General features: G+C 47.2%; 1 protein-coding gene across 1 annotated transcript in view; it reads left to right on the forward strand.

Moving 5' to 3' along the window:
* Positions 1-12,534, forward strand: part of LOC119453515 (uncharacterized) — an 89,197-nt gene that overhangs the window by 15,856 nt on the left and 60,807 nt on the right. The window contains exons 2-6 of the mRNA XM_037715559.2: positions 3,611-3,759; positions 4,567-4,602; positions 7,978-8,072; positions 8,214-8,309; positions 12,329-12,488. Of these exons, the coding sequence (XP_037571487.2) occupies positions 3,611-3,759; positions 4,567-4,602; positions 7,978-8,072; positions 8,214-8,309; positions 12,329-12,450 (498 nt within the window). The 3' untranslated portion in view covers positions 12,451-12,488. The remainder of the gene's footprint in view (positions 1-3,610; positions 3,760-4,566; positions 4,603-7,977; positions 8,073-8,213; positions 8,310-12,328; positions 12,489-12,534) is intronic.

Here is a 12,534-nt window from a genome sequence, read left to right on the forward strand (position 1 = left end):
GAAAATAATGTGAATTAGGTCAGGATTGATGCAGAAACTTTTTATTGAGATATCAGTTATACGGACTACCGGCGGATTTCTGCCGTCGGCGTCGCTGTTGTTGTCGCCGTCGCCGTGAGGTTCCGTATAAAGTGCAAGGGCTACAAAATTGTCGCCGCGCACCGCATGCTGGGGCCGTATTCTAAAACGATCCACTTTGGCAATATTATCGCCTAGGCGACAATTTCACCTTCAGGCGCGCGCTGATTGGCTGGTCGGGCAAAAGTGAATGACGTCGGGCTCAACAAGCCAATCAGCTCATCCAAGTTTGCTAAAACAGCCAATCAGCGCGCGCCGTTGGCGGAGGCGTGGCCAAGGCGAAGTATCGCCGAAGTGGAACGTTTCAGAATACGGCTGCTTTATGTGCGAGCGAAAGCGTGCGAGGGTGCCCGGCTCAATCTCGCGCACGCAAGGAAGGGGAGCGGGAAGGAAGCGCACCGTCATTCAGTCGCGCGCAACGCTCCGGACAGAGGGTAGGGAGGAGCCATCTGCGGCGGGGACAGAGCCCGCCCTACGGCTTAGTTCGCGTTTATGCGAACGGCGGCACGAACTGAATTCGCTTGCTGCTGCAACCGCGCTTACTCACTCCAGCGATTTGGCAACGACTTTCCATGGTCATCGAGTGATATGCGTTCATGTTTGCTTGTGTGCGCGTTACACCATGCTTTTTAATTTAGTTACTGTGCCTATGTTTACAAGTTCATGCGGCCGATAAATCTACAATCCTTACTTCCTGTATATAGCTGTCCAATTTCTTGCTGTCGCAATCGATGCTTCGCCCTTCGGGTGAAACTGCGACTTTTTTTCAACTGCATACTAACACATCGTCACTAAAATATTTTTATAAGAACGTTTTTTTTACCGTAGGACTCACACTGTCTTATCCCTAAAAACCGTAGACTATTATTCATGTGTTTCTTCACTGCTGGGAGGGAGTATACTTTTGGAAGGTGAGACGCCGTGGTTGCTTAGTGGCTATTGTCTGGGGGTGCTAAGCACGAGGTCGCGGGATCGAATCCCGGCCGCGGTGGCCGCATTTCGATCAGGGCGCAATGCGAAAACACCCATGTACTTATACTTTTATTCAGACAAGTTATTCCGGAGTCCACCACTACGGCATGCATCATAGTCAGATCGGGGTATTGACACGTAAACCCTCATATTTAATTTTACTTTTAAGATGTGCTTCAGCGAAAGCTAATGAAAGGCTTCCCCTAAATCCTTATATAGCATAAGATTTCTGAACAATAGCAGCGACGATGGAGCACCATGCGACTTGATAATGCGGACTGGCATGCAATGTCTATGGCGTGCCCGCACGGCGGTGTTTCACTGTGACCCGGGTGCGTGATACGCCCGGCTGTTGATCCTCGAGTGCGACACTTTTGGCAGGAATGCAAAGATTGCAAGAGTGCGCTCCTGAATGGCTTTCGAGGGTGGATCACTTGACAGTGCTCAGAGAATTTTAACCGACAATTCCAGCACAGCTAAACTGACGGTTCAAACTGTAAAATTTGATATTGATATTGTTTTATCTTCAGTTTTCGTTTTGTCTTCTCGGTTGTCGTGTGTTTCACTGTGACTGGCAATCAAAAAAAAAAAAAAAAAAGAGCGATCGTCCCCTTATGGTTAGAGTACCGAGATGCTGCGCTCTTCGGTAGAGGTTTGATCCTGCTGTAGGTCACAGATTATTTTCGACTTATTAATGCGGAACGAGACAGTAACCTACCTACCTACTTACGTAAGATTGCTAAGAATAAGGAAAATGATTCTTAGTTATAAAATCAACTTGTGAACCTGGCTTCAGACGGTCACTTAAATTTTTTCATAAGGAACGTGAACTACACTAAATAAAAATTTTAATTGCTCTGTCATTACGAGGACGAACTCGAAAGTGTACAACGGATTAGCTAGGGATCTTGAATTTCTCTCAATAAAGTCTCCAGTACGTAGGAATAAAACTATGTAACTGTGGCAGATATATTGACAGTATACCCTAATTCGTGGCAGAAGCGGAGAGCTGCCGCTTACCGAAAATTATGTATACTGGACAATCCCACTCTACCGTCTGAATGTCCTCCTTTAACAAGGTTCACCCATTGCACAATCAATCCAACACATGGCGGCACTTTCGAATAGAGAGGTGCTGTATGGCGATCATGGCCCCATTTATTGAGTTCCTCGCTGAACAAAAGATGCGACATTTTTGTGTCTTCGCTTTACTTTGCGTTACTGGTTCCATGGAGAGTCCCAGATTACCATGATACGCGAGACTGTCTAAGTTGTGAGCTTGGGTGGTACACTCCGGTGCTGTTGAGATAGATGGATGAAAAACTTTCTTAGGATCCTCTAGGGCGCGCGCTGGCGCCGAGCGGGCCGCTCCCACAAAGCATAATTATTTTTGTAACGTGCATCCCTCTTGGCTATTGTAATCAGGGGCTGCCAGGGCTAGACTGGTCTTGGTAGTCCCCTGGTTTTTGTTAAATTAAACATATTTCTCATGAAGACCTGTAAGATGTACGAACATTCGGTGTTGATAAATCCAAACAAGTGCTAATTTATACAAATGTGTATAATTTACCGCTAGCCGCAGAAGGTGGCGTGCAAAAATGGACTAATGTTCTCTTGGTCGTGATGCCGTTGTGCTCGTTCCACTGTCGTCATTCGAGCTTCGTGATTTGACTCTCCTCATGCCGTTGTCGTCAGGCCTTCTACGCCAAGGCAGTGTCTCAACTTGTCCTATAGCTGGGCCACTATACGTATGTGCTCATTGTCGCGGTGTCGTCGTGGTCGCTGCATTGCAATCACTCAAGTTTTGTCATCCTACTCTCAACGTGCCGTAGTCGTCACGCCATCGTCGTCATACAGTCGTCGTGTATTAGCTATCCCGTCGACGTAACGCCGTCGCGATCATTCAGTAGTCGTCGCACCAGATTCGTTATCCGACTCTCGTCATACTGTAATCGTCATTGCGTCGTCATCATGCTATCGCGGACACGCATTCGCTGTCATACAGCTGTATCGATGCTGTCGCGATCATCGTCACGTCATCGGAATGGAGAGTCCCTGATTACCATGTAACGCGAGACTGGCTAAGTCTCGCGTTACATGCGAGACTCCTACGCCGTGGGAGACCGAGACTCCTTCGCCGAGACTGGCTAAGTCTCGTGTTACATGCGAGACTCCTACGCCGTAGGAGTATTCATCCTAACAATATCGCCATGTCTTCGTCGTCACGCCTCCTACGCCGGCCCAGTGGTACAAGCTGTCTTATAGCTTGGAGCACTATAGGTATGCGAGCATGTAAGTTAGGCGTGTAAGCTGTCTAATGCGTGATTAAATGTAATTTGTGAATTTAGTAAGGTCATTTTGATGACCTAGTGCCCATACACGCTTTGCAGCACAAATAAGAAGTTTAACGTACCCCACTGTGGCTGCGTCCGCCCACCCGATTATTTTTTTTTTCTTGCGGAACGCAGTTGATGATCTATCACGTATAACCACACTTGGAACCGATTTGTAACTTTTCGATCTTGTCGTTGTCTACGCTTTAAAAAAACGTATTTTTCAGCTGTTTACAGGACAAATTGAAAAATATGGTTTAGTTGAACAAACAAGTGATCTTTTCCTGGGAATACCGTGCGATTGTATCATCATTGAAATGCCTGCACAAAACGCTCCGTATACAATAATTTTTGACTGTGCCAACGAGACAAAAGAGTAAGTTTTGAAAATCTTGGCTCTAGGCACACAATGCTGCCATTTTGTCACTCGATGAAAGTGCATGCGCATGCTTTCAATTAATTGGTGTTGCATTTCGGTCTCAGTCAGTATTTCAGTGTGTTCTCACACTGGAAGAAGAAGGGCAGACAAAAAATGCTCTCAAGCTCCATAACGCATTTTAGGACCCAGTTTTGGCGTCACCTAAGACGTTATGGGAGGCGGCGCGAAGAGGTAGCCGCCGTGGCCACGTTTTATTTAGACCGGCCAGCCATGGTTCCGCGGGATCTCGGGAGCGGCAGATACCGCGGCCGCTCAGGTCGAGCCCGCCAGCATGTTGTTGTTGTTGCCTCAAAACATGTTCTTTTCTCGCGTAACATGCACGTGAGCTGTTTTCTTCTTCACCTGCTCTGGAGGAGATAGTCGCGCCACCACAACGTGTAGTCTTCGCTGAAGCGCAGTGGAGCCCGTTTTAACCACATGATTGGGCTCGGCGAAGGAATGCGCGAAGGAAGCGTAGAAAACAGCCGCGCAACTGAAGACAGCTGTAACGCCGATCTAAATATAGCTCTACGTAAAGGTGGCTCTACGTTCGATGTTGGGTCTTAAAACAAAGCGCACAGGAACTGAGCCCTTATCACGTGGCCACGTGCTTGCGTGCCTAGTTTGGCTTTAAGCTTGTATTGACATTTATAAAAGTTTATGAGGCCCTTTATTTTATTAATATTGCAGATCACCCTTTAGTTTACGTTTTCGTCTCTCAATATATTTGTTTTGTGAAACTCCATATTTGACATTTTCTCACAGGACAGATTCATCACCAAGTGCACGGAACCTCGAATGGTAAGTGAATGAGTAATTTAAACTTAAATGTACTGCGTATGGGCAAGTAGTCTTTGAATATCCAACATGGTTTCAGCATTGAATTGATCAGTTTTGTTAGATTAGCATATTGATTTGAGTCTATCCACCACGATTTGATCAGCATCGGGAAGATGCTCGCTCTGGAGGGAGGGCAATGCCGCGTCGCTATTCGTGCACAAATATGCCCGGGCACCGACAAAGATGACGATCGGGCCGCCCGAGATCGCGGGCGGCCTCAAGAGAAGAAGAAGACTCTCTTGTTGTTCGCGCCTCTCTGGTATCTTCTCCCGAGTACGGCTTGATGCAGCTGCTTCTCTAATAAAGCTCCTGAGCTTTGCGAATCGCTACTATATAACATATACGGTGCTTTTTGTTTTCAACAAAATTTGATAAAATTGCCCGAGCCATTTGGCACAATACTGTTTTTCAGTCTGATTGACCTAAAGGGAGGACATCATTTCCGCGAGAAAACGAAAGGCATAACCAAATGATTACCGAAATGTCGCTAATTAATGTCCAGGAGAACCCGTCTCACGATGAACGTTGACGTTAAGGCGAGTAGCATTGAAGCAATGTAGCGGCACGCCTCATTTCCGGCGCCGAAACGTGTATGCCGTGGGGCGCGCCTCTGTCGCGCTTCTTGCTGCACACGCCGCGCCATCTAACGGCTCCGCCGTAAGGTCCGCGCATGGGGCGAGTTTGATTCTGCCGAGCATCGAATAAATTTAAACGATCATTTTGCACTGCATAGTGCACGTGCCCAGTGGTTCATATCTAGTTACCCTAATGGTACCTTCGGCTGACGGCACTCGTGCCGTTTTCAGTGCACTCGCGCGGTGTCGCACGTTCGGCTGGGGCGAACGCGACACGAGTGCGCGCCACCGTGCCACCGCGGAGATGGACGGTGGAGCGCGGTGCGATCCCGTCGAGCAGCGCGCGGCAGCAGACGACGAAAAGCGAGCCGTTCAGTTGAGCCGCCATTTTGTAGCAGGCGGTTACGATGTGAGCTGTGTCTCAGCGTGTCTCGCACAAAACTATTTTCGCTGCAAGAATCCAGTAGCTCATCGGTCAACGAAGACCACGCAATTGATTTGCGCTGCTAATCAGGAGCTCTGACGAGAGCAGCAGTCGAAGGCGAACCATTTTATCACCGATGTAGCGGCGTCATACGATAATGAGGTACATGAAGCTGCAGCATCAGTTTCTACGTTTGATGCTGTAACTTTCGTTTCCTTTCGTTGTTTCTTTTCAGTTCCGAAACACTTAAGGCTAAGTCGGAGTACATGAAGTGGCTGCCAGCGCAGTTTGCAGGGTCGTCCCAGTACCCCAAAAATCATTCGAATGGCAAGAGTCATTCGTCACTTCATATTTCAAGCATCTGTCATCAATAAAATGCTTGACCCTGTTCACGTCTGAAAATCGCGGCGAGACCAAGGGATAAGTGTCCTGTGTAATAGAGCGTCGTCTTCTTAACTTCGCATTCGGCATGTATCTCGCAGCGGGCGCTACAGTCGCAAACTCCCGTTTGGTGGCTCGCACGTTCGTCTGGCAGGAGCGAAACGTGAAACTCGGCGGTGTTTGGCGTAATTTCCGCTGCACTGCTACGGTGCCAGGGTGGCTCAGCTGAACGTACCATAAGTAATGTCAGCGACGTTCATCGAAGAGCGGCACACACATATTGGCACATGCCACGTGACCAAAGTTGGTATCAAAGAGGTTCATGGAACGGCCGCACAGACCGAGTGGAACCACGGTGTAAGAAGGCATGTGATACGACGGTGGCGCAAGGCGCGGCCACTTAGTGTGACTTTACGCACGCCGCTGCCGCAAGGGGCAGCACATGTTCTGGGGGCCACTTTTTCGCTCGCTTTGCTGGCGCTTCTATGGGCGCGCGCGCCGCAGAGGTGATTTATGTCGATGCATATATGTTGTTAGCCTGCTTAAAACGACTTTATTTGGTCGGAGGGACGTCCCTTTATATTTCTGCCGACATTCCGATTGATTCCGATGCGGCGAGCAGCGGCTACCTACCAGCGGCAAGCACAGCGCGCCGTCTGCTCGAGCAGACGAAGCGTCTCTCTCGTGTCGGAAATGATGGTATTTTGACTGTAAGTGGCATGAAACCTTCTACCTGCTCAGGATTTGGCGTCTGAATAACGAAAAATTGCATATCTTTAGGTATGGGTGTTTCAATGCTGACGGAGGTCGTAAATTATCCACTCTTGTGCCGCTGCTCCAAGGCCCCCTGAACACGTGCTGCCCCTAGCGGTGGCGTTCACTTCTGGTCACACGAAGTGGCCGCTCTCTCGCCCCAGGGCGGGCGCGCCGTCGGAGCACCTCTCTTCTTACACCGTGAGTGGAACATACCCAATGCTCTAAGACGGCGTCAAAAAAGGTGTATTGAATAGTGGTACATTCTCAGTACCACATCTACAGTGGCCAATGTTCGTCAAAGAGGTTCGTTGAAGAGCGGCACATTGGTACACAGTGCTACATACCCAGTAACCCTAGTTGGTTTGACGGTTGATTTCGAACCCTGTTCCCACAGCACAGCTGCCCGATGCGCTAACCATTCGTCTTACTCAGTGACTCAGGTTAAAAATTAAATTATGAGGTTTTACGTGCCAAAACCCCGATCTGATTATGAGGCACCTTGTAGTGGGGCACTCTGGAAATTTGGACGTCCTGGGGTTCTTTAACGTGCACCTAAATCTAAGAACACGGGTGTTTTGGCATATCGCCCCCATCGAAATGCGGCCGCCGTGGCCGAGATTCGATCCCGCGACCTCGTGCTCAGCAGCCGAACACCATAGCCACTGAGCAACCACGGTGGGTTGTAACCCAGGTAGGCGGGAAAAAGGAAATGCAGAAGTCGCTGAACTCTGCCGAAGTTCTGATATTAAGTCCTCATATCTGGGCCTAATCAAAACAAAACTACTCAACTACATTTTTTTTTCGTTTCGCATTATATATACAGTATGTCGATGCCTTAAAGGCAGGAAATAGCAGTTAAAGAGCAAAAAAAGATAGAAAGTGTCAGCCAGAATCACTGATTTGGCAACATATCTGACACGTAGACTGAAACAAGGGGCAAAAAGCAGCACAAGCAAACAAAAAGGGAGTTTTAGCGCGCTCGATGGGACTCATTCCTGTTAAGGCCGGCTTTATATGGTTCAACGAATAAAGCTACTTACATGAACCAAAAAGAGCAACAAAAGCCTTAAGAAAAAAAATGTGAGCAGTGTTCCTATATATGACATCCAGAAGTACCTTCATCGCGATTGCTTTTACGATTCCGCAGAGCTACTGCTAAAATGTCCGTATTATCATTCTGGTGTTGTCTTTCACAATCAGGGAGGCATTAATTTACACAGCAACCACGTCAGCCACCGAAGGCTCATCAGTGAATGACGTCATTACATTTGAACCTGACGAGACTAATATTATTGGTAAGTCGCCCGCACCATTGTACTAAAGTTTGAGTAGTTTTTTCTTTCTCACCTTTGCAGTAATCGATTATTTTAACTATGCTTAACTTAGCCAAGGTTCTCAGGCTTTTGTTAGAACATCTGCTTTCTTCCTCATTTCAGGAACGTCTGGATCGATGGCATACAAACTACTACACGCTGATTACAGTAGCTGTTTTGTACTCTCAACAACCTCGTCCTCGTCTTCATCCCAACATAGTGAGTTTAGATAGCACCCCTTACGCAGTTAAATTAAGCATACTACGACAGACGCGCTCAACAACGTAAAACTTGTTACGTTTAGCCAACTAGCAGCTATGTAGAATTCTAATATTTCTTCAACGTAGACGAAATAAAATCAACAGAGACACACGTGGAACACTGGAATTGCGCTTCCCTCCGACGCTCGCCGCATGAACGGGCGCTTAAGATCTGCGCTCTTAAAAAAACCATGATGAAAATGGCGTGGAAAGCCGCCTCACAAGTAGCAAGGGAGACGATTTTTACCATCGCCTCGCGTAGCACAAGGACTGAGCATGACGTCCCTGACGCACCTAAACCCGTGATGAATTTATGCCCCTGTCCCTCGAGCACTGTTGAGCACTGTTTGTCGAGTCAAATACGAATCGGCTACTTCTATACGGGTACTTTCAACCACGATATTGCACGATCCCGATCCAGTAGATCGAGATCGTAGGGTGTCGTCTGCATCGTAATGCTGAGTGAGCGCAACGAGATCGATGGGGATTGTTGCTTAGTAAAACGGTTTATTGGGAGAGTTGGTTTAGCGCCATATCTTTGTTCTCGTCGGTTCAACGTTCCTTTTGCGCTACTACTTCTTCTTTCTCAGCCAATTGTTGGACCGTGCTACTACCATTCTTGATCGCGACCGAAAGATTTGATCTATATCGGGCTTGGTGGTGATGGAAAGTGCCCGTGTTGCACCGGTTTTTGAGTACGACCGAGATCCAAAGCAATTCAAACCGCCGCTACCGTCCTCTCATAACACAACTCGCGTAGTCAACATAACAGAAAATACGGTCCGCATTATTTTGTAAAATGGGCTACCTAATCGTACCTCCGTGCTAAGGCGTTTAACTGCTTGCAACTTGCTACCACAGAAATGTTCATTATCAAGCGCGCGCTGTCAAACACGAGAAAGCACAACGTACGTCGCACGCGCAAGTCGGCCGATGCACGCTGCGTCACTCCAAGCACGTCCAAGTAGAAATGCAACAATGTTCTCGTCACCACGAGCAAATTGTCCTGACTGAGCTAAAAGGCGAGGCAACAACGCTCCCGTGAATAATAGCAGGCATTAGGGAAAGTGGCCAACTTTCGTATTCTGACTTACTTGATTTTGGGGATGGCAGGTAGCCATACCAGCCTGCGTTACTTTTCATACCTTTTACCCGGTGAACTGTAGAACTTGACATGTGGCGGGAGGCCCCGGTTGTTTTGGCCACTCTCGTGGCAGTTCACCACGCAACAGTACCGCGTCCTTGGCTACCCGGGCGCCGAAACATTACGAAGCAACTACGACGCGAGGGGTATTTTTGCAAAGATCGCGGGCATCGCGAGGGTTGAGGCTGGGCTCACAGAAGAGGCACTTACAAGGTGCTGAACGGATTGAGCCGCTTCGGCGTAACACCGCCTTCTGCCATTAACACAGTCGACGGCGCCTTCTTTCTGGGATTTTACGTGACAAAACCAGTTCTGATTATGAGGCACGTCGTAGTGGAGGGCTCCGGATTAATTTTGACCACCTGGGGTTCTTAAACGTGCACTACAACGCAAGCACACGGGCGTTTTGCATTTCGCCTGCATCGAAATACGGCCGCAGCGGCCGGGATACGATCCCGCGACCTCAGTCGACGGCACCTGGCAGCCACATTTTTATGAAGTTTTGCGCTTGATTGATGTCGACCTGCTGCTTCCCACAGCCAGCGTCTGCATACACTACATATAAATATAGTATTCCATCACTGCCAGCAGTGCAGAATATATGCAAGGGGCACAAATAAATACATATCAACTGTTGTCACCTTGCATAGCCGCATGTTAAAAAGGCTCTCTTGCTTTTGTTCCCATGCAGGCTGTACGGCAGTTGAACTGCACGGCCGATGATGGCTTTCATTATATTGAAGGCAACCTGCCACAGGCATGATCCCTCCATTCGAAAAAGCTCTTTACGCTGAAAAAAAAATCTGAAATACGCAAAAATGAAGTAGATAACGCAGCTGCATCAGAATAAGCACATTTTCTTCTAACGAGCCAATTATGGTGAATTGGCTCGTTAGAATTGGTGAATGGGTGACTTGGCCTTCATCACAAGACTTCTTGTAGGTGCTTGTGGGTAGCTGTTATCAGCCTTTTGCAATGCATAAGTTTTTAGAACAGATATATCAAAGAAAGGGTGAATTATTTTACGATAAACACCCAAGCTACAAAATTACAGATTCTAGCGATGCAGCAAGTTCTGAACACCAGTCAGCTTGCAGAATGTACTTCCGGAGTAAGGAATTACGACAATCCAACTTTGGTCTTCTTGAGTGTCCCAGCCGAAATGTGCCGTGCCGCATGCTTTCGAACAGATAGTGCGTTTCAGTTGATGCTGAAGCACTGTCTACGTAGAAAAAAAACTCGCGGGGTTATAATCACCCTGTTCGTACATTATCTCAGTAAAAAAACAATACACATATTAGGCAATCCGCTTTGTTGAAACAATATACTTGAGAATAAAAATAAGACAATTGCGCTTATCTTTCGATAACTTGGCTTCCGATACTCACGATCTCATTTCGCAGTAAAAGCAGTTTTCCGACGGTGCAATTTTTAGACGTTTGGCTAGTTCATGTTTCACCCGACAACAGAGTGCCAAGCCGCTGGTACTGAACACATTGCTGGGCAAGTTCATGCCTGTTTCCCAGCAAAACATGGTTGCAAGCCAAGTGGGCAACGACAGTTGCTCACAGGCAGAAGCAGAATGTGTACGGGTCCCTCATCCTCCGAGAGACCGAGAGTCACCATGTTTTTTTTTCTTTTATTTTTTACAGCGGGCGAGGTCCGCGTAGGGAGCAACAAATTAGACAGGGCATTAACGCTTTTTTTGCACCCATCCGATTCCGAGTAGCAGCGCAGGCTCGGCTGCACGCATAATAGACAATGCATACCTTCGGTACAGTGTACTAGACAGAGATTTTCGGGAAAGACCTAAGCTTATATTAAAGCGGGAAGCAGAAGACACTACTATGCGGTGCGATATGCTTCTTACACAGAAAAATAGTAAAGAGCGTAATCATCTACAATAACTTGCATTGTACTAGCGATAAACTTTGTAGCCGCTACAGAAGTCTAGCTAGCAACGGCATTACCGCGGTGCGTGGCACAGATGATTTCACCATAAGCTTACGCAGTACATTAAAATTCCCTATCGGCAAAACTATTTAAACATGCAAATGTAAGCGTACATACTTTTTGATTCTATACCCCCATGAATTTGTCATTGCGCCTGTCGAGGATGCACACGGAGAGCGCACATTGATGCGTTATAACGGAATGCGCTTTCGCCACTTGTAAACCATCTCCGATCGAACGATTCAACACAATAAAAACAATTACGTCAAAGTTAACAGCCTTCGCTATTAAAAAATGCAGAACATACCAGAATTTAGTGAGAATCGAAAAAAAATTGCCTAAGTGATGCTGCAGTTGGCGAGATCGGTAAAAAATTCAAATCAATATTGCTTGGTGTATAACATGTATATTTAGGAATTTCCTGCGAATGCTACGGGTAAACTAATGTTAACATGCCGTTCCGCTTGACAGGCCAATATTGATGGGTATATCAGGACTGCTAAACAATGTCGCAATACCTATAGCATTGAACGGACGTTGTTAATCAATGTTTGGAGACGTACAGCCAATACCGGCACTCTAACCGCAAAGCAGGCCTGGGATAGCCAGTTGCGATGCCCGGCTTAGCCATTAACGGGCTTTCACCGGCAAGCCAGGGCCAGCGATGGATGTCCGATACAGTAGCTTTGCCAGAACTGTCATTACGGGGGCAACAGCGGGCCTTCCCAGGCCCCACCAGTACCAGCTGAAAACCAACAAGGGCCCTAGCTAGCGGTCTCAATGTAATGTACTGCCTGTGATTATGAGTACTTTATAGTACATTTTATTTATTTTATAATTGCATATTTGAAAATATTATTCCATATTTTTGTTCTTTGCAGAGTGCTACCACTGGAAAAAAATTGAAGGCAAAGATTCTTGTCCAATTACAACCAAACAAACCTCTTCCTGCGATGCTACGTTTGAACGTTGTAAACTCAATGCCCCAATAAGCTGTAAATAATAGAAAAGCAGCACACAAACTTCAGCCATCGTCAACACCTACTTACTGGATCAGAAGACTTTTCATCTAGGCGTGTGGCGCGGG

Source organism: Dermacentor silvarum, chromosome 5, assembly GCF_013339745.2.
Source record: "Dermacentor silvarum isolate Dsil-2018 chromosome 5, BIME_Dsil_1.4, whole genome shotgun sequence".
Classification (NCBI taxonomy): domain Eukaryota; kingdom Metazoa; phylum Arthropoda; class Arachnida; order Ixodida; family Ixodidae; genus Dermacentor; species Dermacentor silvarum.